Source organism: Mus musculus, chromosome 12 (genome assembly GCF_000001635.26).
Source record: "Mus musculus strain C57BL/6J chromosome 12, GRCm38.p6 C57BL/6J".
Classification (NCBI taxonomy): domain Eukaryota; kingdom Metazoa; phylum Chordata; class Mammalia; order Rodentia; family Muridae; genus Mus; species Mus musculus.
In genome coordinates, this window is record NC_000078.6 from 102,328,854 (window position 1) to 102,356,195 (window position 27,342).

Below are 27,342 nucleotides of genomic sequence, written 5' to 3' on the forward strand. Positions count from 1 at the left end.
TTTGATTTCATGTCCCACTTCCAATTCAGAGCCTTATGAAGGCAAGTAAGTGTGAGATGGTGGTTAGCAGGGTTAAGACAGATTCAGTTCAGAAACATTGCAGCCATTGGGCTCTCACGTGCAGAACCGGCCCAGTCCCGACTCAGCTTGCACAGGTGGGAACTTATAGCAAGGTGGATGAAAGATCTAATGGGATGCTGGCTGAAGATGGACAGATTGTCCCTTCTTCTAGGGGATGGGAAACAAGAAAAGCCTGATTGGGTCTAAATGACGGTCGGACAGGTAGGGTGGAGGTTCCTGTCACACTTAGAGGGGTCGTTGCTAGAACAGGCAGTATATGAAGGGTGTCTGAGAAGGTCCAGGAGCTGTGAAAGTTTAGCTGAGTGAAGTTTTGTCAAGATGGATGGATGTGTATTACCAGAACTGTGAGCTGGGCTTGGCCACCTGTCCTCAATAGGCAAATGAAGCAGATGCGTAATGATGTAAGGATGAGAAAGGAGAGCTCCTCGCTGTGGGAAGACGAACAACTTGAGAGATCCAGCGACCATCCTCCACAAGTCCATCTTCGGGATGCTGAGATGGGGTTTAGGTTAAGTGGAGGGTACGAGGCATGCGTAACTAAGCCATCTTGACGGAGGCATGGCCCTCTGCCCAACATGTCACTGTCTGGACCCCAGTGTGTCCTGCAAGGTTGTCTGACAAGTTATCAGAAATCTGTGAACTCTCTTTCCAGGAAATAAATCCTCCTCTAGCTGGCTGCAGGGCCCCAGGCTTCTCCTCGTCCTAGCTGAGAATTCACTACTTCAATTGTGTGATAGCCCAGAGAAGGGACATGAGTGTCTCCTGAGGGGAAAAAAAAAAAATCTTCATTTCTGCCGAGATGGTCAAACCAGACTACTCAGAAATGGGAGCACTAACATCCCAGGTTCTTGGTTTTCTCCCAGGCCACATGGTAGAATTCCATGCATTTTCAGGCTTCAAGTTCAGCATTCAGCATTCAGCCTTGCCTTGAAGATAGTCAAAATGCAAACCGAAGCCATTTGTGTAAGCTGGTTCTTCAATCCTTATTCCAACACGTTGGCCACAAACACAGAGGTGCCCACCGCTTGGGTATTTCATTTTGTTCTCTCTTTATATTACTCTGCTGCTCCTAAACCTCTTTCTTTTGAGGTCTGCTGCCAGAGCAAGGGCATTGGCTGGGCTGTTTCTCTGCCTCAACTGTCTCTAAGTTCCATGCTCCTCCCTCTTTTTGAATTCTGTGCCTTTGATGTCATAGCTTGGTTTCTCTCACCTCTGTCTCTTGCCACTTGTGTGACTGGGCAAAAACGCTTCATGTCTCCGGCCCCCCGGCCTCCCTGCCTGTGAGGTAGGGATAGTGATGGTGCCTTTCCTCAGAGAGTCCTGGAAGGACTTAGTTATCCAGATCATGTAGGGTGATCGTGAGGCTCTGTGGCCAAGCTAACTTCAGTGGGGTGCCCTCAAGGGGAAGTGGGCAATGGAAGGGCCCAGGCCTAGAACTGGAGCTTTCTGGGTTTCCCCATGCAAAGTCGAGGGAGGAAACCAGGGGGTGTCCCAAAAGTGAGTCTTGCTTTGACCACAGCTGTGCTCTGAGGCACTTTAAATCCCCTCCCTAGTTTCTTTTTTTTTTTTTCTTTTATGTTTTTTCCAGACAGCATTTCTCTGTGTTCCCCTGGCCATCCTGGAACTCACATTGTAGACCAGGCTGTCCTTGAACCCGGACATCTGCCTGCCTCTGCTTCCTGAATGCTGGTATTAAAGGTGTGCACCACCACTGCCCAGCTTCTTTCCCCGATTCCTTACAAAGATTCTTCTTTGAAAAATCCTGATTCTGTCAGCTAAGCCATGCTTGTAGTGGTAACAGGCTGCCCTACACCTTTAGTTGCTTACACACAAAGTAGCATGGATGTACTATAGAATACATCTGATTAAAACACTCAAAGACATAGTAACATGAGTATGTTTTCACTGGATCTTTCCACTGTTGCTGCAGAGCTCTACCCATCTGAAACATGAGAAAGTAGAGTTCCATAATGACTCTAGAAGGTTCCACTCAGAAATGCAGCCACCACTTCCCCTACAACTCATTGACCAAAACAGGCCACATGGCCAGACTGGAGCCCAGTAGGACAGGAAGAATCATCTCTCCTCATACAGTGGCAGCAGGAAGGGAAAGTGGCCCAGAGATTACAGGGGGATTTATAGCAGGGAAGGAGCCTGTTGAAGGAGCCAAATGAAGGATGAGTGAAGCTATGCCAATTTCTGGGAGGCAATGCTGCCCCTTGATGGCTGGTATGAACATCCTACCCTAGAGGACACTACAACAAAAGCATCCCTTATCCTAAATGCTTGAGACCAAAAGTGTTGCAGACTCTCCCTGGATTTTGAAATAGTTTGCACATGTGTAACATGGTCTTGGGGATGAGGCTTAAGCCTAACAAGGAAACTTGGTTATGTTGTATGCATACAGTATGCACATATCCTGGAAGATATTTCATATATATATATCAAGGCATCTGCCTTTTAACTTGTCAGTTGACATCAGATGTACTTTTCATTCATGGCATAATGTTGGTGGGCCAAAAAAATGTCTTGGAATTTGGAACATTTCAGATTTCAAATTTCCAGATAAAGACCGTTCAGCTGAACCTGGTTTTACTAATATGCACAGAAGTGGTGATAGACATATCCATGGGGTGGCAGTTTCCTAGTGGTTGCTGAATAAAGGAAGAAGAAGAAGAAGAAAAACTATTTGGGATTGTGTCTAGCAGAGCAGGCCTGAGGCAGTGGCATGACCAGGCCCATGCAGGAAGTGGGCTACGCAGTGCTCAAGGCCTAAGCCGCAGTCTGACCACTCCTACCCAGTGCCTCTGGCCCACTGACCCTGGCTTTAGAAGGGTCTGTGCACCAATTCTGAGTAAATCTTCACTCTCGGGGGTGTGGGTGGGTTTACATCAACTTGAACACATCAGCATCTGAGAACAGTCCATCTCCTGAGCAACTATGGCAAATTCTCATGCTGATTGGTATGGGGGATCATCACCTCTAGATGCAAAGGGGAGGGATCTTGGATGCGTCCTCCTGGGCAGTAGAGATCCATGTGGGCATGACCACGTGATAGGCATGGCCACGTGGCCAGAATGCCTTTGACTTACTTCTCTTACTCTTGAATATGACTTCTCTCCATACTCTTGGTACCGCCCAAAACCCTAGAATGCAGTCTGACCTGTTTTTGAATGGAGACAGCTCAAGTCAATGAACAGGTGTTATCCATAAAGGAAGAGTTGACATAGAGACTCCATATTTTAGCTGGAAGTGAGGCAGGGTTGATTGCTTTGTGGGAGGCCCTGCAGGCTTGTCCATGCAAACCCCTTCGTTTTCATTTTTCTTCTAGAACATGACTTTTGGAAAGAATGACTGTTGGTTCTAGGTTTTTATTCTTGTGAGATCAGGTAAGATGTCAGATGTCCTTGCACTATGGTTTCCTCATCTGTGAATTAAGGGTGTCTCCCCAGCACAGCTGAGGGCAGATCCTTGAAAGAAGGTATCAGCAGGGAAGCGCTCAGCATCTTCTTCTGGGAAGAAGTCACAGCCCTACTTGTAGCAAGTACTCAATGCACAGTGGCAGTTATAATTAGCAGCAAGTAGCTCACACCTCACAACCCCTCATTTCCTGTACTCTCTGTCCTGAGGACTGCTCTAAAAACATTGCTGCTTAGGGGCCACAGGATATTGGGCTAAACTAGCCACCATTCACTTCTTTCTGCCTTCATCATTCCAGCTTTGAGTTTCCAGACCTGGGGTTGGGTCAAGATGAGGCAGGGAGGTCAACTTAGCTCTAAGAACCTTGGGAAACTAACTTAACCTCCTCCTCTTCCTCTTCTTCCTCCTCCTCTTTCTCTTCTTTCTTCTCCTCTTTTCCCTCTTCATCTTTCTCTTTCTCCTCTTCCTCTTCCTCTTCCTCCTCCTCCTCCTTTTGATATCTCACACCAGCCTCCCAAGTGTTTGAATTATAGACATGAGTTACATCCCCATCACTCCCTCATCTTTCCACCCTTTCATATTCCTGTCTTTCCTTTGCATTTTCGAAGCCAAGGCTAACCTCAACCCCTTGATCTTCCGTCTCCTGGGTGCCATGATTACTTGCTCTCTCTCGATCTTAAGTCACAGTCATGCATGCCACTACCTACCCTTCCTTTTCACCATCTTATTTTATATGAGCTTTCTCAGCTCTGTTCTGCTAAGCATGTGACAAAATGTATCCCCAACTAAGTATCTGCTAAGTGGGTTCTGAGGGGAAATGTAAGGGGGCTAAGACAGAACCCCAGTACTGAGCAAGGGAAACAAGGCCACTGTCCTAAGCCCTATAATCTAAGCCTGGGAAGTTGAGAAACAGTTATGAGGAAGAACATTAGGGGAACAGGCTGGAGAAGCTGAAGCCACAGTCTTCTATGTCAAAGCTCAGAAACAAGGAAGCAAATGGGGCCAAGGCTAAACCATGCTCAGGTGGTAACTGAGGCAGCAAAATCAAGGCTTCCAGGGGAGAATTTGACTGGGTCACCAGTAGCTGTGACAATCACACTACACTGGTAAAGGTTTGGTTTGTAGCGTCATGGAAAGGTTTCGAGCATGAAGTAGCCCGATGAGATGGGTGCTTCAGGACCCCTGAACTGTGTGGCAGCCAGCAGGGACAGTGACCAGCCACAAGAGGAGAAGAGAAAGGGATTGTAAAAACAAACAAACAAAAACAAATTTAGCAAAAGCTTGATGACTGCCTAGGAGTTGAAACTGGAGAGCTGGAAGACAAGACGGCCATGAGAAGGAGAGCACTCTGAGTTGTCACGGGAGCACTCTAGAAGGCAGACTCCAACAGGTGAGAAGAGGAGCACTCAGGAGGAGTAAGTGCCTCATGAGATGTCTGGGGCAGCAATGTTTGTCCAGTGAACACAAACATGGGAGCTGGGGGAGTTTGTCTGGTTCCAAAAGAACTGGACTTGGGAGATCTTGACAGAGACATAGAAAGATGGAGAGAACATCATCTTGAGAGGGAAATGATGGGGAAAATGGGTTAGTGTCCCAGTGGGTCTGCCTGTGGGGAGTGCTCCTGCTCTACGTGTGGGTGCTCCTGGTCTGCCTAGGAGGGGTGGTCCTGGTCTGTGTGTAGATGCTCCTGGTCTGCCTGGGGGTAGTGCTCCTGATCTGTATGTGGGTGTTCCTGGTCTGCATGTGGAAAGTGCTTCTAGTCTGCATGTGGGTACTCCTGGTCTGCCTGGGGAAGTGCTCCTAGTCTGCATGTGAGTGTTCTTGGTCTACTTGTAGGGAGTGGTACTAGTCTGCATGTATGTTCCTGGTCTTCATGTGCCTGAGTGCTGCCATCTAAAGGGATAGCACTTGACTCAGCTGTTTCTGGATCAGAGTCTTCTACTTACCAACCCTTCTTTTGAAGACAGCTGTAGGGGATGTTAGGGCCAAGCCCTAAGGGTCTCTTGGCTTCCAGTCACAGGCATGGATGATCTTGGTTCAGCATGTGCCTCAGTCTGTCTGTGCTGCCAAAAAAACAACTAACTGAAACTGGGCATAGTCTAAAAAGACATTCATATTTCACAGTTTGGGGAACTAGGAAGGCCAATATTAAGGCAAGTTACATCGTCTGCTGAGACCTGCTCTCTGTCCCATCTTGGGGGTGTGAAGGAGCAGAGAGCTGTGTTCTCCATGGAAAGAGGTGGAAGGACCAGTGAGCTGAACTCTTCCTGAAGCCTTGTAAGTGTAGGGAACCTTGGAGTCAGCTCAGGATGCCCCAAGACCAAGTTCTCAACACAAAAGAGATTGATTTGCCTAAGAGGACAAAGGGCAAGGAATAAGAGACAAAGACAGGAGACAGGAAGAAGAGGAAGGGAACAAGGGAGAGGGGGCAGGGGTATTTGTCCCAGATGACAAAGGACTGCCTCTGGATAGAGAGGAGACAGTTGTGATCCATAGGCAAATGGCAGTTTATAAAGGTAAAAAAAGGAAACCCTGTATTAGGATGAGGTGCTTAATTTTATTGGGCATGTTAATTAAGTGAGCCAAAAGGAGCTTTTGGTTGTTGAATTTTAATACTTTGATGGCTGGACCTTGGTAGTGGCCAAAGAAGGAAATAGGGAAATAGACCTTGGTGGTTAGCTTTAGAAATGTAACCTAATTTGGGGGGGTGGGGGTGGGTGTCTGTTTGTTCTTGCTGTTCTTTTGTTTTTGTTCGTTTTTGAGCATGGCAGAGGGAATGGAGGGAAAGGGCCAGACTTGCCAGAGTCACATGCTCTAGTGGGTGAGTGTCCCTTCAGTAAGGACCTAAAGACTTAGTTTAGTGGTAGATCACTTGTATAGCATACAAGAGGCCTTGACTGCATCCCAGCATCACACATGAAATCAAATAAAATAATTAAGGAGTGGGAATGTGGCTATATTGATTGAGTGTTTACCTAACATACATAAAGCCTTGGGTCCAATCCCCCCAGGCCTCAGGCATTACATAAAACTGTGTGGAGTTCATGTCTGTCTCTGGGGCTCGGTCACCAGACAGGATAGCCCAGTCTCAAAAGACAAGATGGATGGCTCCTGGGGAGCAACACCCAAAGAACACACACACACATGTCCAGGCACATGGGCATTCGTACACACGCATGTGTGCGTGCACACACACACTTCAGGGTTAGAAACTTCACCCTTTTATCAGACGTGGATGAATTCAGCAGGCAGAAAGTCAGTAAGGACACAGTTAAGCTCAGCAGAGCCTATCAACTGGATGTAACAGACGAGCTAGATCCGTGGACCACTTCATTGCAGAAGCCATACATACACACCTCTCCCGTTTGTGGGAAGCATTCATCACTCTAGGTCATAAGATGTCCATTGACAGATTATGGAAACTAGAAAGCAGAGCACACAGAATCACAGTAGGAATCAATGAACAGAAGAAGACAGTGGTAGATCAGACAGCGCATCCCCCATAACACCAGGTCAAAGGAAGAAACCTCGCGGAAAAATTTAAAATACTTGAAATGAAAATCCAACCTTTTCAAAATCTGTAGAGGACAGTGGGCAGTGCCTAGGAGAAACAGATAGCATCGAATGCATAGAAGAGAATAAAATTAGATTTCCTACTCAGTGCTCCCGCATAACTAGCTCTAGGAACTAAGAAGGATCATGTGACAGGTGACCTTCCTTCCCACCAACCAGGCAGGGGCCTGTTACAGCTCCAAGGAAGCTGTAGGAAGGACAGACAAGAAATGTGTATGAACATACCTAAGACCTGCAGGCGTGTAACGGTGGCCTAAACACCGCTGTGCATGTTCCGGTAGACTATAAGGACTTAGCTGTTATTGGTTCCTTTGTGATGATTAGATGGGCTTCCTTGCCTTCCATCTGGCTGAGGAGGCAGAGTAGACGATTACAGAATAGTGTGATTGGGACTCTTGTGATCTAGTAAAAGGGTAAAAAAAGGAGCTCTGCAGGGATGCTATTATACTCTAGACCAGGGATTCTCAGCCTAAGGGTCCTTTCACAGGAGTCACCTGAGACCACTAGAAAACACAGATATTTACATTACAATTCATAACAGTGGCACAACTACAGAGATGGAGTAGCAACAAAAATAACTTTATGGTTGGGAATCACCACAACATGAGGGACCGTATTAAAGGGTCACAGTATTAGGAAGGTTGAGAGCCAGCGTTATATATAGTTAAGGCGCCAGAGCAGGATTGGGGATGAAGCTAGATCAGAGTCTGCCTCTTAAAGTCACTAGGATGGGTACTTGAGTGGATGAGAGCAAGACTAGACAAAACTAGACAACATAGTTGTGTATCATAGTTCACAGTACAACCCTGTGTGGAGGCTCAGCTCCTGCGGAGCAGAGCGCCTGATATTGAGGATGTCTAGGGAGAGATTCTCAGAAATCTTAGCTCTAGGGGAGTTTGGGGAAGTTGACTGCCACTCTGTATACCTCTAGCTCACTTCCCAGGCGTGCTTTTGCTCTGGGAGATCCCAGGCCTAAGAAGAAAGAATAGCAGTGGTGCCATTGTGAGCTTGGACAAAGCCCTGTGTGGGTGTCAGTGAAGTGGGTCCTCATCAGCTTCCTCAGGAACTTGTGTAAGGTACTCAGTGCCACTAGGCCTCCTGGGAGAGGGGACTCCTGACTTTCCCTGGCAAGGGATAGTTCAAAGTGCCCTGGAAGGGTAAGGCCCCATACCTGTTCCCAACTGAACATGTCCTACATACCTAGACCAGAAATCCTCAACACAACCTAGAAAACATAGGCTGCTGTGCCCAGACAGAAATTCTGGGACATCCCACCAAAAAAAAAAAAAAAAATGGATTTCCATGGCTCTTCATGCCTGTCTCCCCCCTAATTTGTCAGGATCCATGACTGTTTTTCCTTGCTCTTTGTGGCACGGCTGACACAGCCTTTATTACATTTATTGCTTCCGTCTTGGTTTTCACGTTGTCAACATTTAGGGGATTTACCCTAAAGGAATTTCCCCGTCTGGAATGCTGCTTTTAGGTAGTTCCCTGTCTTAGATGACACTAGGTACCTACAAAGGTAGGTACTTCACTAGGTAGCAGATGAAACTAAACCCCCATCACTGCACCCTGAGTTTTTAAACCTTTGGCTGCAGTTATTGTGGGCTTACTACATGGCTTTTGGACCTCCAGTCTTCTGCCTTTCACACCTCTGAAGTAGTTGTTAGGATCTCCTCTTTGCAGCTGAAGTAATGGTGCCTGAGATTGTTACCTGGGATTCACGCAAGTCAGAGAGAGCGTGCCTCTTTCACCTGAATCCATTTGATTCCAGTCATATCTCTGTATCCCTCCTTAACAGACTCTCCTAGGGGCCAAGGAAGATGGCAGAGAGGGAAAAAGAGAAGTCAATAGTCCAGTCATTAATACCTGCACAGTCGAGTCATTGTTTCCTCTTTGTGTTCCAGACACAGAACCAGAATCAGGCAGAAAGGAAGCAGGTCAGGGCTACGTGGCCTCAGTGAGGAAGGCAATGGAGATAGAGTTCCAGGAGTGCCTCTGCCTCTGCCTCTGCCTCTGCCTCTGCCTCTGCCTCTGCCTCTGCCTCTGCCTCTGCCTCTGCCTCTGCCTCTGCCTCTGCCTCTGCCTCTGCCTCTGCCTCTGCCTCTGCCTCTGCCTCTGCCTCTGCCTCTGCCTCTGCCTCTGCCTCTGCCTCTGCCTCTGCCTCTGCCTCTGCCTCTGCCTCTGCCTCTGCCTCTGCCTCTGCCTCTGCCGGATGAGCACAGGCAGTCTTTCCTCTGGGCTAAGGCCCTGGTCATGCTAGAATCAGTCAGAACCTCTGGAGAGAGTTGTATGTGCCTCTCCCCAGCTAGAAATTAAGTATATCATAAAACCAGAAGGTGCTATACCCAGGATGGTTTTAGTTTTCCCTAGAGAGCTGATTATGGCCATCCCCCTGCTGCTCCCACTTCCCATCTGAAAAACCAGGAGGTGAATAACCACCCCAGAGAACCTTGGGCCTTCACATGTATGTGAGCATCTTGCAAACTAAAGCATGGGGTGGGGCATACATGGTAGTTTGAGTTGGAATCTGAGCACACTGTGATAGGATCTTAAATTCTTGGAGAAATCAGATAGATGATGTGACTCAGCTATTCATGGCTTGCATTTGGAGTCTTGAGGGAATTTCCACACAGACATCTGAGGTGCTTCTCCTTGGCTTCAGCATCCTGAGGACCACAGCCTGTCATGTCATTCTCTGGAAGTATGCCACGGAGATCCCACTTGCTTTTCTTTGAGAAGTATTCATGGCAGGGGCCATGAAAGAAAAAGCCAAGAGACAGACTTAGCTTTGAAGTTCAGTGGTCACATACTATACAGATAAACATGGGCAGAAGTTCATGCTTATAACCTATGGGACCTCCCTATAGCAGAATTTGGGGGAGAGCCTTAGAAAAGGGTGTGTTGGGTTTGTGTTGGATCCCCTGGGCCTCTGAGGACTTTAGTTTCCTACCAGAGTCTTGGGACTCCAGCAGGATCTCAGGTTTGCAGAATGTGACTCAATGGATTGCTGTAAGAATCTCCAACTTCTAGGCTAGCCTAAATCATCCACATGCCCCTTCCTCCTCTGAATTGTGGCACCAGAAGTACGTAGTGAGACGTGGCTGGGTGCTGAGTCTTGGCTAAGTGTGATGGGAGAAATGAAGGAATGCCATAAGATAGCAGTCAGTTATCAAGCATTTGGTAGGAAATGTTTCTTTTCTAATTTCGACCCAGGATCTCTCCACATGCTCAGCCTGACCTCAGACATACCATCCTCCTGCCTCAGCCTCCCAAGTGCTAGGATTCCAATTGCTCTGCTAGTTTAATCTGCATATCAGCTTTAGGATATGGCACCACAGTGTGGCAGGTTAAGGTATATTTTTTTGACACTTCTTCCTTCCTGGGGTGGAGTCTTACTGCCCCCTTCCCTTGAATCTACTTGAGCCTGTGACATCTGTGGTCAACAGAATAAGCAGAAATGGCTCTAGCCAGTTCCTCCTAGGTTTTCAGAGAATTGGCAGCTTCTTTTTAATCTCTGAGAGCCGAGTTGCCTCCATCCTGGGGAGAAGGGTCTGGGGGTAATGGGAGGGAGAAGGGCCTGGCTGGATGTCGCTTTTAACTCTCCCTGATTTGAGGGGAAACATCCTGGATCCTGCAGACAAGACCAGGACCCAAGTGAAAAAGCCATTTCCCCTAGGAACAGAAGAATCTCCCAGCTGAGCCCTGCCTGCTTTTGACCCATAAATCATGAGCTACAGTTGCTATTTCCAAGCCACTCAGTTCTGTCTTCTGTTACACAGACGTAGATAACAAAAATCATAACCCCTGTTTTTTCAGAGACCAAGGCTAGTCAGAATCACACATTCGTGAGAGGCAAAGCCACAATTTAAACCACAGCAGTCCAACTCTCAGCTCTCAGCGCCTGCTCCTACTACTCCATGGGCCTATTCTTGGGCCAGTGAGATGGCTCAGCAGGCAAAAACATTCACTACCAAATCTGACAACCGAGTTCATGCCTGGGACCCACTCACATGGTAGAAGAGAAATTCAACTTCCATAAGCTGTCCTCTGAATTCCTAGTGCACAGAGTTGTCACATGCACTGTCCCTTGCCCCCCTCCCCTGCATATAAATAGATACAGTTTTTGAGGGAGAGGGGCTCAAGAAAGGGTTTCACTATGTGGCTCTGGCTGTCCTGAAACTCACTCTGTAGACCAGGCTGGTCTAAAACTCCCAGAGATCCACCTGCCTCTGCCTCCTGAGTGCTGGGACTAAAGGTGTGCGCCACCACCACCTGGATATTAAAAAAAATAATTTATAAAGCAAAAATAAATGTGCACCTGTTATCCCAGCATTTGTAGGGACTGGAGGAGGAATCCAAGAGAGGAGGACCATGAGTTTGAGGACAACTTGGGCTACAGGAGGGGACCCTGTCTCAGAAGGAAGAAGAGGAATAGATGCTTCTGCTCTCAGAAAACTTCTCTCCAAGAAGAGGAACTCACTTGCCATGTTTAGAGTTACATACCTTGGTTTATTTGTTTATTCAGTTTAAGTACACTAGGTTGGCTCAAGGTATGCGTAGATGACTAATCTAGACAATCTTAGGATTTGCCCACAGAAGAACTGCCCCACCACCACTGGTGATGAATGGGTAGGTGTGGAAGGTGGGGGTGTCCTGAAGGACAGAGAGAAATGTCCTATTTGGTGAGAGAGGAAGTGCATATGAAGTGGCAGGACAGCTCATGCAGAGTGCCAGGGTACGGAGTGTGTGCAGGGGAAGCTCCGCGCAGGCAAATGTGGAAGGAAGGGGTAGGCAGAGAACCCAGAGCTTGCGCACAGGCCTTGAGTGAGACTCAGCCTTTGTCCAAAGACCCTCCAGAGCCTAATGAGGGACATGTGGGCAGGGACATCATCTGATGTATCTTTTAAAAGAAGTTGCATGTCTTTACGAGTGGGGATGGAGAGGTAAAGGCTGGAATGCAAGAGAGGCCCTGAGGTTGAAAAACGACCAGTGAGCGGTCTAAAGCGAATGTTAGGGACAGCGTGGTGGGCCTAAGGAGAAGGAAAATGTCCCAGAGATATTAAAGAGAACTAGCCTGCAGAAAGGAAAGGAACTGTTTAAAAGAACATAGCAGGGGATATGGCTAACCATGCTACCTGGTATGCAGTAAGTACTTAGCAAATAACAGGGGTGTGTTAGGAGCTATGGGCCGCATTATGGGAGGACAGGGCTCTGCTCCAGCATTGATATCCCTGACTCAAAACCTATGCCCAAGTAGACATGAAAAAGATGTATGTAAACTGACCCATAACTGGACAAGGTGAGCCCCCCCCCCCCACACACACACACACACGTAACCCCAGTAGCCTTGTTCTTCAAAGATGCAGACTCCTGACTGAGCCAAGGCTCAGTCTCCCTAGGATGACAAAGACAGCTAAGAGGAAAGTTGACATTTATGAAGCTGGCTCTGTAGTCTCACAGAAGGCAATGTACCCACTTGCCTAAGACTGGCCCCATCTTAATTCATAATTCATGCTGCATCTTTCTGTTTCTGCATTGCTAGTTTAGGACATAGGAATCCAGACCCTCTGGGGCGAGCTCAGTTCCAAGCCTTGATATTGGGAACCCACAATATTCCATCAGCAGGCTGCTATCCAAAGCACCCCCTAGACTCCTGCTAAGTGCTTCAGGGACCCTAGCAGGTCCTCCCTTGCTTTGTGAGACTGCCCAGGCAGGCCCTGAAGCCAGCATTCCTGACCTCTGACCAGTAGGTGCCAGCAGCTCCATCTCCTAAGGCCCCCACACTCCCAGGTGAGAACAGTGACCTTATCCAGTGTGGTGGCTCTCAAGCCTTTGAAATGTGCCTGAGTTGCACTGAGATGAAGCACAAGTGCAAAGCACACTCCCAGGTCTTTCATACTTAGCGTGGGAAAGAAAAATAGCATGTATACGCGGTGATGTATCCTCTGTGATGTCTCAGCATGCTAAGATGCAGCCTTGGCACGTACTTGTAAAATCCTGAAGTTGAAGCAGTGTTCCCTAACTATCCGCGGTGAGCCCTCTGTAACACTTGGAGCTGACCTCCTATCAGGGTGGTGCCCGGGCTGCCTGCCTCCTCACTCTCCCTTCTTTTCATGTTGTGGGCAGCCACAAGCCTCCCTTGACTGGTTCAGTATAGCAGGGAGAGGGATGGTGTCCCCATGTCCACAGCTCTCTTAGCATCCCCACACTCCCACCTGCCTTCTCCCAGAAGACCTTCCATGTCTTACTCTTGATTTAGTCTTCCCTGATATGTGACAGTTTGCAAATCTTTCCAGTGCCCCCTTCTGTTTTGGCATCTGAACCTATAAATAACTCCCAGATGAAGTTCTATCTACATCATGGCAGTTTCTCCCGTGTTCCTTTTCAGACTCATGAAGCCTCCTGTTTACACTTGCTCAATAGGAAGGAACAGCTTCCAAAAACAGGAGCCTTTTATTTAAACAAGAACGGTATGAGATCAGTGCAGCTGCCCCTGTGGGGTTCAGAGAAGGTCTTTCACAAATGCAAACCTGAGAGGATGTCATAAGAACCCTCAAAGGATCCTACAGTGGGGACCCTGGGAAGAAATGAGGCCCATGCCCATGCTAATGAGTTGGGCCTCTGGCACCTATGTGATGACATCCTGTCCTAGAGAACAAGATATAAGCAGTTCCAACCCAGGGAGAGCAGGTAGCACTATTCCCAGGAAGACCTTCCCAGGTGTCTCCCAACAACAAGGGAGGAGACTGGCCTGAAGGAGAGTAGCTCTGTGCTGACACCAGGCAGGAATCACTGACTGATGTCCGGTGGGAACTCTGGTGTGTCCTCCCTGCCCCCTCTGCTCCACGCCACTGCTCTTGAGTAAAAGCCTGGTGAGCTTGCTAGTGGCCCTGTCATGGCCTGACCACACCCCTGGGCCAGCTACTGAATCTTGCTGCTTTTCCCGCTTTAGCAATGACTGGGGCATTTGGAAGGGACCTTGTTTAGAGCTCTATCTGGGTCTCCTTGTAGCTCTCCTATTAGATTCCAGCTTCAGTGCCCCAGGGCAAGCAAGGCTCATTCAGTCCCAACAATGCAGACATCCTGCTGCGGTGCTGGTTGGTGGAGAATCTGGGGCTGAGGAAGATGATCTAATAATACAAGCCAAGGAGTCGTAGATGAGGCTTGGGGTGACTGGCAAAGGCACAGGGAAGGGGGCTCCAGGATCAGCCAGACTCTAGAGGGAAAGGCATCCCCAGAATGTCCTTACTGGCCAGGCAAAAAGGCAGTCTCTGGTACATTTTGAACAGCCCCCTTTCCCAGCTGCTGGAGCCTCACTCCATATCACCTCTCCACACCCAGGTTCTCTGGGTGCTTTTTCACTCTGCCTCAGCCACTCTGGCCTCTGCTCAAGAGGAAGGAACAGCTATGACCGTGCAACTGCCCCTGTGGGGTTCAGAGATGGTCTTTCACAAATGCAAACCTGAATGACCCACAGGGCCTCCATCAGGTACTGGCTCTCACAGTACCTCACTTGCACTCTGAAAGTGAGCCTCAGAAAGGCTTTGCCTGGTCTGTGGCTAGAGGCTCTCCCTGACTGGGCTGGTGCTGTACAGTCTTGACCTATGGTGGGAGCTAGCTTTCCCAGCCTAGGTACAGACCTTTCCCCAGAGGACACAGGAGCTTCTCTGGGTGGATCTGGGGATGGTTCGTCCCTCCCTTCCCTGCTTCTGTGAGGCTGGCAGCTCTGGTCAGGCAGCACTCCCTTCAGCAGATTCCAGCCTCTACTCCAGGCTCTCGGGTGAGATAAAACTACATCACAGAAGTCTCAGTGGCAAGGGGACCTCACACTGTTGGGGCTCAGGACTCTGGTTTGTTGTTATTTTCCTCCCCTACCCCCTGTCCTACACACACACACACACACACACACACACACACACACACACACACTGCCATCTCTGAGAACAGGGGAAGCAGCTTTCATGGGTTTTACAAAATTGAACTTTGGCTGGGTCTGCAGAGAGAGACAGGTAGTTCTTCTTCCATGGCAGACACACACACACACCTCACACATATACACCTCACACACACAAAGGTCAACTGTGGTCTTCAAAATGGGGAAGGAGCCCACTCCTTGATGTTCATGGTGGGGGAGGGGGGACACTGTAGCTGGGATGATCCCTGGAAGAGGGGGAGCTTCCCTTCACTCTGGGGAGCCCTGCATACTTTACTCTCTCCCTAGTCTCCAGCCTCTTGTCACCTTCCCTTTCTGTCCTTGGGGTCTGCCATTTCCTGTCAAGGACTGAGCCAGTGAAGTAGTAACCTTTTGGGATAAGGGTGTCAAAATTTACTAGGAGTAGATAGATGTTCCAACCCTCTCTCAGTGACAAGGAACTCAGAGATTAGCTCCATGGTGTTACATAATAACATTGGTAAGGAGGTATCCTTTGGGAGATACCCAAAGTTCCCCCCAGCCAGGTGTCCCCAGCCAGGTGTCCCTAGCCAGGTGTTCCCAGCCAGGTGTTCCCAGCCAGGTGTTCCCAGCCAGGTGTCCCCAGCCAGGTGTTCCCAGCCAGGTGTCCCCAGCCAGGTGTCCCCAGCCAGGTGTCCCCAGCCAGGTGTCCCTAGCCAGGTGTTCCCAGCCAGGTGTTCCCAGCCAGGTGTTCCCAGCCAGGTGTCCCCAGCCAGGTGTTCCCAGCCAGGTGTCCCCAGCCAGGTGTCCCCAGCCAGGTGTTCCCAGCCAGGTGTCCCCAGCCAGGTGTCCCAAGCCAGGTGTCTCCAGCCAGGTGTCCCCAGCCAGGTGTCCCCAGCCAGGTGTCTCCAGCCAGGTGTCCCCAGCCAGGTGTCCCCAGCCAGGTGTCCCCAGCCAGGTGTCCCCAGCCAGGTGTCCTCAGCCAGGTGTCCCCAGCCAGGTATCATGGGGTTTTTTTCTTCTCCAAGCCTAAGAAGTTGGCCCGTGGCCTCTCCTGGGGGTGTGGCACCCAGATTGCCTGACCCCTTTCCCAACAGTTTCCTGCTGGGTCAGTCAGATCTGACCCATCAGGTGTTTGCGGTGTGCACAGAGAGGCCTGGATACATGAGAGTTAAAGCAAATGAATGTAGCTCCACCCAACCCAACTGGATTTTCAGTCATCCTTAGAGAACAAGCAGGCAGCTACATCTCGGTGTTTACCTCAGGAAGAAGTTCCAGATAGATCCCTTTGCCATGAAAAGGAAAGGTCCCTGTGTCCCTTCTGTGAGGTCTCCTGTCTGCTTCCTTATCTTTACCCTTGGTTTCTACAGGCCAGGCTGGGGAGTGTCTCTGACCAAACCCCTCGTGTGGGTGTCACAACTAAACATTCTAGTAAGAGCTATTGTTGGCAGAGTGGTAGGCGTGAGATCTCCAGCCGTGGCTATACAGAGAAACCCTGTCTTGAAAGCCACCCCCCCTCCCACCCACCCTCCCCCCCAAAAAAAAGTGCTATCTCTAGGATTAGCAGGGCTGTCTAAATGTGGAAGGTTGAGTTTCTGTTTCCTAAGTAGATGTTCACCACACACAGTAATCCTTGGCAAGGTGTATCCCCGCTTGATGTTTTTGTATAAAGTCCCCAAAGCCTGGGGTCAGGTTCGCAGACGCTCGCCCTTCACTTACTACTGAACTCAAATCTGGCCCTCGTCAGAGTCCTGTGCTTCCTTAAGGAACACATCATTAAGGACACATTTCCTTTGTTGAGTACACTTGCCCGCCACTGGGAATTTGTAGTAATTAAGACCAGGCATGATTGCAGCTAAGTTCCGCCTTCCCCCGCCGGCTACAAAAGTGGATCAGACGGCAGAGAAGACTGGGGCTTAGGTGAGAATGGGGACCCATTCAAGTCCCACAGTTACTGCCTTGGTTACTTTTCTCATCACTGTGACAAAATTCTGACAGAAATGCCACTCAGAGAAGGAAGAAGGGTTTATTTTGGCTCCTGCGTAAGCTGTGTTGGGAAGGTGTGTGAGGAACAGGAGTTGGCTAGTCCCTCTGCACCTGCACTGGGGAAGCAAGGAGAGCCCCCATACCACAGCTCAGCTCGCTTTCTCCTTTGTGTTCAGTTTGGGACCCCAGCCTATGGGATGGTTCCTCTCATGACTGGGATAGGTCTTTACAGCTCAGATACATCTCTCTGGAAACTCTCCCACAAAAAATGTCCAGAGGTGTGTCTCCTAGGTGACTCTAAATCCTGTCAAGTTGGCAGTGAAGGGCACCTCCACGTAAACTGTTTCAGGGGCAGAAGAACTGACTTAGTGGAAGTCCCTTAGACTCACTGGACTGGCACATGCTTATGCAATGCTGTTGGGTGTCTCTAAGCTTACAGACAAACAGCATTCTTCCTCTGTCCCTTCTTAAATCTTTGGGAAGGTAAGTTAGATTTTGAGTGCCTGTCTACAAGGCATGAATCTGACAAAAGGCTTATATCTAGACTTTACTCTCAAAACTCAACATCAAAAGTGAATAACCCAGTCGGGCATAGTAGTGCACACCTTTAATCCCAGCACTCGGGAGGCAGAGGCAGGTGGATTTCTGAGTTCGAGGCCAGCCTGGTCTACAAAGTGAGTTCCAGGACAGCGAGAGCTAGACAGAGAAACCCTGTCTCAAAAAACCAAAAAAAAAAAAAAAAAAAAAAAAAAAAGAATAACCCATTGGGGCTAGAGAGATGCTCAGCAGTTAAGAGTACTGCCTGCTCTTCCAAAAGACTCAAGTTTAAATCCAGTATCCTCATGACAGCTCACAACTCTCTGTAACTACAGTCCCAAGGGATCTGATGCCCTCGTCTGGCCTCCACAGGTATTACATGCTCATGGTACATAAGACATGCATGCAAGCAGGAAAACCCATACACATAAAAATAAAGGGAAAATATTTTTTTGGATACAGGGTTTCTCTGTGTGTCTTTGGCTGTCTTGGAATTCACTCTGAAGACTAGGCTAGCCTCATACTCAGATCTCCTGCTTCTGTATATTAATAGCTGTGCCTATAGGTATTTAAAGAAGTATCTATAGCTATTACGTTATTTTTTAAAAGGACAGTTCCACTTTGTCACTCTGTAACCACATGTCCTGCAAAAGGCAGAGACTACGTATGCCTGTTTTCTTGTTCACAGTAGCTCCAGCCCCAAGGACAGTGTTGGGCACAGTACCTCCAGCCCCTGGCATAAAGAGTGCTACTGTGAACATCTTTGTGTACAGGCTTCCGTGGACATATTCATGCACTGCTTGGTAATTCTGTAGATTTATGAAACTACCAAACTATTTTCCACAGTGACATCACTTTGTTCCCCTCAGCCATGTGCGATGGTTCCAATTTCTGCCTGTCCTTATTAATACTTGCTATCTGACTTTTTGACAACAGCCTTCCCAGAGAACACAAACTGTATCCTATAGTTTTGATTTGCATTTCCCTAAAGACCAGTGAGGTCGAGCATTTGTGTGTGTGTGTGTTTATTGACTGTGTGTGCCTGTATACTTTTTTCTTTTTCTTCTTTTTACAAAAATGTCTATTCAGATATTTTACTTATTTTTTTTTTATTATTTTTTAAAGACAGGGTGTTTCTCTGTGTACCCTGGCTGTCCTGGAACTCACTCTGTAGACCAGGCTGGCCTGGAACTCAGAAATCTGCCTGCCTCTGCCTCCCTAGTGCTGGAATTAAAGGCGTGCACCACTACTGCCAGGAACTTGTCTGCCTATTTTTAAATAGGTTATTCATTTAAATTTTTTTCCTCCAATTTTAGCTGGGCATGCCTTTCATCCCAGCACTCAGAAAGCATAACTATTTGGTTGCCATGGAACAGAACCAATAACAGTGTTTTATTCTAATGTTGATATTGTAAAAGCCAGGAGCTGGGCTGGTGCATCTCTACCCCCATCTCCCAGTCATACAGCCTTAATGGAGAGTGGTAAGGTAAAAGACCTCCTTCTAAGAAGTAGATTCTGATTGCTGTCACCTGAGGCCACCTCAGTACAGACTGGCTCCCGCTGGCTGGCGCTGGAGTATCACTCCATGAGGTGAGAACTCTGGAACATTCTGAACTAAGGCACTCACTGAGGGGCTCTGGAGAAGATAGACACTGACATCCAGCATGACCAGCTTGGTCTAATGTCTTGGTCAGGAGGGACAGGCTGGCAGGCTCTGTGCCACAGAAAATTGCCAAGTGCAGAAGTGGGTGCTGGGTGTCCCCAAGGCCATGTAAGGCGATGTGAGATTAAAGGTGACATGGCCTCTTGGCAGTGCTGGGGTCTGGGCATTTGTCAGTTTTGGGCAGTCTATGAGGATATACCAGATAGACTACTTTAGGAGAAATCTCTGCCAAACCCTGCTTATGGAAGCCATACTCAGGGCTAGAAAAATGGCTCCCTGGTTAAGAGTACTAGCTGCTCTTCCAGAGGACCCAGGTTCAATTCTCAGCAACCACATGGCAGCTCACAACTGTCTATACATCTAAATATGTTTAACTTAAAAAAGTCATTCTTACCCATAATAAAAAAATCTCAGCAAAACGATGCAGGAAGGCCAAACTCACTCTAGTGAACCGTCCTCATCTGTTTTAAGTAACAGTCTCATTTAAACTTCATTCGGGCATGTCTATTCACTGTGTTTGGGTATCGTATGATTGGCCATTTAAAACATATAATTCAGTGGTGTTAGTGTGTTCAGAGTTGGGCAACCGTCACACCATTTAAGAATGTTTCACCACATCTAGAGGAAACCTCATGTTGCCTAACAGCGTAAACATGCACAGTGCTGCTGAACTCTGCTAAATAAGCCGTTTATGGTTTAGCACAGAACCCCTCATTCCAACCTCCCCAACTCTACCACCTCTCCCCCACCCAGGCTCACACACACACCAGCCTAAGCAACCATCCTCTCTCAGACAGGGTATGCTCACACACCAGAAGACCCATTCTACCCTGTTCTTTGTGGACCTTGGCTATGTGTATGGCCCAGTTGTACGCTGGACACATAGGCAGGAAAGCAAGATGCCCCTGATCTCTTGCTGGTCCCCAAGATACCTGGTACCTGGCCAAGGCTCCCATAGCGCTGCCTCTGTGTGGCCCTACAGAGGCAGCGATGAGAATGAGAAAATAAACAAAGCTAGGAGTAGAGGGTAGACTGAGGGCTGAGAGCCCTGCAGGCTCAAAGGGCAGAGACAGGAGGTAGGACTGAGGAGTACACCATAGAACTGAGGGAAAAGGGTCCCCCCCACCACTTAGCCTATTGCTTCCATGCAACCATGTGTAGCATGGAATCCTCCCACTACCAACGGCCTCTCTGTTTGTCTTACCTGCTAAAACTGCCATTCAGGGCCATTACCATTATTTTGAAGTTCCCTGGGCTATCAGAAGCAGCTCCTGAGAATTGCGTTATTTCATACTTAAAAGGTGGTGTGTTCTTTCCTTCCTGTTGCAACAAAGGATTCAAACTAGATGACTTTCAGCAACAGAAACTTACTCTCTTACGGTTCTGGGGGCCAGACACCTTAAACAAAGGTGGGGTGGGGCTGGTTACTTCTGAGGCCTTAGACCCAAGTGTTTCCTGGTCTCCCAGCTCCAGGCTCCGCCCCGTCTTCACATGGTCATTCCTTCTCTGTGCCTTGGTGTTCTGTCTACTCACAAAGCCTTCTTATAGAAAGGACACCAAACATTCCAAATAAGTTCACATGCCATGTTCTAAGCATCAGGACTTTAATGCATCTTTGTGGGGGCCACAGTTCAGCCCTGGAAAATGGGTACACTTGTAACCCTGGCTTACAGTTATAGACACTAAGGCACAGACAGGCTATGTGCAACAAGCTCATAGAGACATGCTCTTGCCACAGTGATGTAATGCCAGACACACATGCAAGCCCCCAGGCAGGTACAGTACCAGATATAAGCCCTGGAACAAATGATTTCTCTCATACTTACTTCCATGTTCTACATTCCAGCAGGTTGTGGTTCAGGGCACCCTTTTTGACCTCTAGGGAGGAGGCCCATGAACATAGTTTGAAAATAATAAGAATATAGACAGGAGAGCCTCAAGATTATGAGATGGAGCCCCAGCAACATTCCCAGAGGGTGGAAATATCAGGAGCAGGATTTTTTTTAATCTCTTCATAAATACTTATATCTAACCAAACAGGAAGCCACAACCTATTTGTCATAAATAGGCAAATATTAAATTTTTAAGGTGGCCTGAGCTGTTGAGAACAGTGCTTAGGTTACAGGGTGAAGAGGAAGCAGTTGCTATATTGATCTATGTCAATCTCTGCCCTTCTTCTCCAACCTCCAAACCTGTGTAAAACTGGCCTAGGCTTCGCAAACTAGGTAGCAGGCTGGTATCACCTAGAGGACTCTATATTTAGATTGAAAGGGCTGTTCCCTTGGAGGGTGGGAGAAACTGAGGCATGGAGCAGGAAAGGGATTCTTGCAGAGCCAGGTTATCAGTTCCGGGTTCAAAGCTAAGTTTGGAAGACCACTTGGACCATATTTTGCTCCTATTGCATGGAAAAGATACAAGAACAACTCAGTTCACACGTTCATCAGCATACTGAGGCCCAGGGAAGTCCAGTGTAGACGCCTCAGTTCAGGGAACAAAATATGGTAGGCACGTGGTCGTGGGCCTGATTTAGGCATCATGGAAGCCAGTGCATACTGAGACTGTCATTTGCAATTGGCTATACATCTGTAACTACTCTCCGTTTAGAATCCTGTTCACCAAAAATGATGAATGTGTGAATGTGTATTCGTTGATATCAGCCACAGCCATTTAACCCCTGAACTCTCAGCACATCGACACCGTGAGCTCCATTTCTCACTGTGGTTGGCAGCTGATACATAGTGGGGTCCTGTGGGAGGTGCCGGGACCCACAGAGAACATGGCTGGCATGTGCCACCTTCCAGATCGAGGAGAACAGTTAGCTCTCCCCTTTGTCATTAGAGGATGCTTACTAGGGCCTTTTTTGTCTCTCCCCAGTACTGTACCTGGAAGGCTCAGTTCTTGTGTTTGAGGACATCTTCAGACTGATTGCGTTCTACTGTGTCAGTAGGTGAGTAGCCTGGCCCTACAGGAGGTTGTGGGGGAGGATTCCCTTCTTATCTTAATAGAAGCCCACTTGTTGCAGGGCACTCATCTGGTTGCAACAGACATCTATGCAACTTTGGGTGTGTTTGTGGCATGGGAGAGGACAGAGAAGGGGGGGGATGAAGTGAGAGGGGACAGTCCCTTGTCTTTGCTCTGGTAACCACAAGAAGAGAGATCAGCTCTGAAGTTTCCTCTTCTCTTCTGGTAAGGACTTCTCTGCCAGGCATCTGACCCTCAGACTCCCTGCCAGGTTTTCCATTTCTAGTGTGGCCAGCACCAGGGACAGCTTGGGACCCTGCACACAAACCTGTAGGGACAGCAAGAAGGCTTGATGGCCCTCGGTGGGTGGCAGCCTGGGATTCTTCAGATGGAAAGACCACCATAAGTTCTGCTCCATTTACTTGGAACTGGTTTCTGATCAACAAGAATTTAAAAATACATTTGGTGCCATAAACCAACAGCTGAAACTGTAGGCCCTGAACAAGGGCTGATTAGATGTTAGGTAAGACGTGTGGTAGTCCTTGACCCCAAGCTACCTCTGCTAAAACACATGTTCCACTCATAGTACCCTTCCCCACCCTCCAGACCAGGAGAACAAGACTGATAGTTACAGCTGAAAGTCAAATCTGCCACTGCCTGGGGAAGTCTCTCTCCAGCATTCAGTGAGACTCTAAGGGATTTTATACCCACTACATTTTTGTTCGTTTGTTTGAGACAGGGTTTCTCTGTGTAGCCCTGGCTATCATGGAACTTGCTCTGTAGACTAGGCTGACCTGGAACTCACAGAAACCTCTGTGTTCTAAGTGCTGGGATTAAAGGCATGCACTGCCACTTCCCAGCCCTACTCACTGTGACCTTTTTTTTTTTTTTTTTTTTGGTATGTGTCTTAATGTTTGCCTGCATGTATGTATGTATGTATGTATGTATGTATGTATGTATGTGCACCTTGTACATGCAGTGCCCCAAAAGGCCAGAAAACAGCATCAAATACCCTGCAACTAGAGTCACAGACAGATGTGAGTCACCATGTAAGTGCTGGGAACCAAACTCTGTAAGTCCTATATGAGGGCAGCAAGTGCTTGAAGCATTGAGCCATCTCTCCTGCTCCCTCCAGATTGTCTTTTAAAATATTGCCAGCATCCCCACAAGGATTATTCCGTTTTCCTCCATTACACAGATGAGGAAGTGGAGACTGGTAATCAGCAGAGTGAAGTCCAATCTAGAAAAGGCTGCACCATCAGTGCACCCTGCAATAATTCTGTGCATTGGCTTGGCCAGCTAGATTCATAGGGAAAAATTACAGAGGTCCCGGAGACCTTTGTGCTTTACAACACACTAGGCTGTAGGAAGGTGGGCACTTCCAAGTTTATCTTAGTTGGAGGAGCTCTGTCCGGTACTTGGCAAATGTGGGCTACAATGAATGAGTCAAGAGAAGGATGCATGCATGTATGCATGATGGATGGATAGATGGAGGTGTGCATGCATGATGGATGGATGCATGCATGCATGCATGGAAGGGTAGAAGAATGGGTGCATGCATGAATAGATAGATGGATGCATAGATGGATGGATGCATGGATGAATAGAAGAATGGATGGATGGATAGATAGATAGACAGACAAACAGACAGACAGACAGACAGACAGACAGATGCATAGATGTATGCATGCATGGATGGGTAGAAGGATGGGTGCATGCATGCATGGATAGATAGATGGATGGATGCATGGATGAATAGAAGGATGGATGGATGGATGCCTGGATGAATAGAAGGATGGATGGATGGATGGATGGATGGATGGATGGATGGATGGATGGATGGATAAATGGATGAATGGATAGAGAGTCTAGATATTAAGCTAAATATTTAACACCTCAAAACCTCAACCTCCTCATTTATAAAAAGGAGCCCTCATTTCAAGTGCTTTGATGCTGGAGGAAGAGTGGGTTAATGCCCATGAAGGAAGAGAGTCCACTGCCTAGGACCCCATGGGCCCTCCTCCCATCTCTGCCACTTGACTGTAGGAGAGTTTTCTGGGTATCAGCTTGGTGTCCAGAGAGATCAGGAACCACAGTCACTAAGCTTACCCCCATCACTTCCCAGCCTTTTCTCCCCTGGCTGCTGTTTCTCCACACCCTACCCAAGCTGGTAGTTGTTTTCCTGTCTTCAAACTCCAGGGCTCTCTGAAGGAAATCATGAGACAGAGACAGGCCTGACCATGTTCTGGGGAGGGTGTATCAGGCAACAAGGCCTGCATGCTGAGGGACCAGAGCCCCAGGCCTGGAGTTATAGGACAACCGCTTTGCAGCTAAGTGACTCCCAGTCAATCACCTGACCTCTCCTGGCACCCTTGCCTCCTGTCAGAAACATTAACCAATAATACTTAGGTATGAGAGTCTGCAGCTTTTAAATTCTAAGATGCTCCAGAGAGCGTGCTGATGAGTGCCTGTCCATTCTAGACTTTTGTTAGAGCTGTGTGTGTGTGCCCATCACCACACTAAACCCAAGCCCACCAGTCTTCTCTACCACAAAGAGTGCTTCCCACTGGGCAACCGAGCAGGTCCCTGTGAGCTGGGGGCTGCTCGTGGAGACGTTCTCAGAATTAAGACCTCACCACAGCAGAATCTCAACCTTCTCACCACCAATGCCTGATAAATCAGGAGGTCCCTCTCAGACATCTGTGAGGGTCCAGCATGCCGAGATCACAGTGCCAGCCTTCAGAAACAGCCACTTCCTCAGAGGTCCCCAGTTCTTGTAAATGCTTTCCAGTTCTGACAGTGCAGAGCTGGGAGGGACTGCTGTCTGGGTGTCTGTATGCTTGGTGCTATTGACTCGCTTCTTTCTAACCTCTGTCATGGCCACACATCGCAAAGCTGGTAATGCCTGTGCCCAGGACTGTCCTGAAGATTTCTGATTGGGCCTTAGCACAGTTGCCAGTACAGAGTAGTACTCATAACCATTGTATGTGTTCTTAGTGATGTTAGCCATGAGAAAACTGAGACCGGGGTGTGACTGACATCAAGTGGCACAGCCAAGTTCTGAAGCCAGATCTGAACCCTGGCATCATATCAGGCCTGTAGTGGCTATGACCCATTTGTTGCTTCCCTTGGGTGTGTCCCTTCTGTATATGGAGCTTGGAGGCCTTCCTTATGAAGCTGTGGGAGGCCTGCCAAAGAGGGTATGGAGAAAGTTCTAGGCAGAGGAAGCAGGGTAGCCACTAGAAAGCCCCAGGTAGCTCCAGGAGTGGCTCTGCAGAGAGGACAAGGGAAAGCTATGCCTGGAGAGACAGGGACTTCCTTTCACAGCTGCTCTGAGCCATGCTGTCACCCATGGTTAGACAGCCCCAGAGTAACATGGCGGCAGCAGGAAGTGGGCTTGAAGAAAGAGAGAGCAAAGAACAGCCAACAGTTGCTGAAGTTGTCTGGCGTCATGAAGAGATGTCGCCCAAAAGGGAAGGGCAGCCACTGAAGGAAGGAGGAATGGCTGCAGAGATGGGAGATGCTGAGGCTGCCCTCCTGGGTGGAAGCATACTTAGTCCCATTGCTTCTTGAACATATCCATGATGCCGGGCTCCGCTAAGAACCCCAGCATCATGGGGTCTGATCTTCAACACAACCCTGGTGTGCAGTCAGTGACCTCAAGTGAATGCCGTTACCCGAATGAGGAAGGAAGGAGCTGTGTGGGCCTGTCCTCCCTCAGATATGCTCCCACACGGTGGCTAAGCTACCCCCCCCCTCCTCAGGGAGTGGCTCACTGGTCACTCCCACCTCTGAAGATAGTTATCACCACAGTGCTTGTGAAGCTCTGCTCTCCATCAGTGGCTCCAAATGCTGCTGGCCCAGCTCTTGTGACTGGCATTGGAAGTAGGGGATCCCATGGGAGTCACTGAGCCCCGAAGTCTACAGAGTCTGGCTTCAGTTCCAGGTAACTAGCATTGCGACCAAACTGAACAATTAAATGCTTGGTGTCCAGAGAATTAGAGAACCAGATGGTGGCATTAGAAAACCCCTCATAGGGGAGTAGGAAATCAATTAGTGACTTTGTATGTAAGAGTGTAAGCTGTTCCAAATCCTCTCAGAATGTGTCCCATGCAGGTGGAGTAAGTCTTCTGTTGCTGAGCTTGCGTGTGTGTGTGTGTGTGTGTGTGTGTGTGTGTGTGTGTGTGTGTGTGTGTTGTTGTTGTTGTTGTTGTTGCTTTGTGGACAAAAGTAAAAAGCTTTAACTAGAGCAGAGGCCTCTAGAGAGCTGTATAGGTACCCAGAGGTGTGTAAGCTGCCCCTCCAAAGTGAGGGATGGTTGTTACCATATCCACTCTGAAGAACCCACCTTCAAAATCCCTGTCTGGGATTTACAGTTCATTAGGAAATGGTTATGCATGTACATATACAGAGTGTCTGTAGGTTTAATTAATTCACTGTTCGATAGCCTTTGCTTTTTAGGGGGAGCTATGAATCCCACCCACATGATCCCCACACAAGTCTGTGTTCATTAAGCTCTTACTTGAGAGTTGTTTTAAAATGCATATTCTGTAGCTGTGGAGGATGTCGTTCATTAGTAGGGCACTTGCCTAAATTCTTAAGGCCGTGAGTCAATTCCTTACACAGCACACGCTCACACACATGCACACACGCTAATGTGGGTTCTCCTGGGTCCAGTGCTGTTAACCTTTGGGCGTGGATCCTGCCTTTTTAGCCTCTTCCCAGAAGTTCTGATCAAGGAAGTTCTCAGAATACAGACAGACACTGAAAACATGGTAGAATCCCTCAAAAGTGTCCAGTGCCCCTTTGGGTTTTGGTTGTTGGAAGTGCACAGACAGATGCCACTGCCCTAGCACCCCATCTGACAGCTTTCCAGGTGTTACCCCAAGGCCCAGGGTCTCTATGCTTGGGTGTGACTAAGCCTGTTTTTGACTGCCTGCCTTCCCCACCTTCACAGTGTGCTAAGAGTTCTTTAGTTACCAAACCACAAACTGGACAATTTGCATGTCATTGTCACTGACAGAGGCCACTACTAAGTTCACTAGAGTGGGCTGCTCAGCTGTTGTACTAAGATTGGAAGGACAAAAAGTGACATAAGCTGGGGCCCATCTCTGTTGGTGTGTGAATGGGTATAAGAAAGCTTGGGGCAAGGGGACAGTGTTGCAAGCACTGTCATATCTCCAAAGTGTTCTATCCTGTGGCCTGGCATGCTTACTAGGAATCTACC

At 48.4% G+C, this 27,342-nt stretch overlaps 1 protein-coding gene across 5 annotated transcripts in view; it reads left to right on the plus strand.

The window, feature by feature from the left end:
• Positions 1-27,342, plus strand: part of Rin3 (Ras and Rab interactor 3) — a 108,015-nt gene that overhangs the window by 46,014 nt on the left and 34,659 nt on the right. For 4 of the 5 annotated variants that reach the window (XR_003950041.1, XM_030246670.1, NM_177620.4 and 1 more), the window contains one exon: positions 22,029-22,101. Coding sequence is in view for 2 of the 5 variants with exons in the window: in NM_177620.4 (NP_808288.2) it covers positions 22,029-22,101 (73 nt within the window). In the remaining 3 variants the exon portion in view is untranslated. Of the gene's footprint in view, positions 1-22,028; positions 22,102-25,896; positions 26,062-27,342 lie in introns of those variants that run through there. The other variant, XM_030246671.1, reaches the window with a different exon arrangement.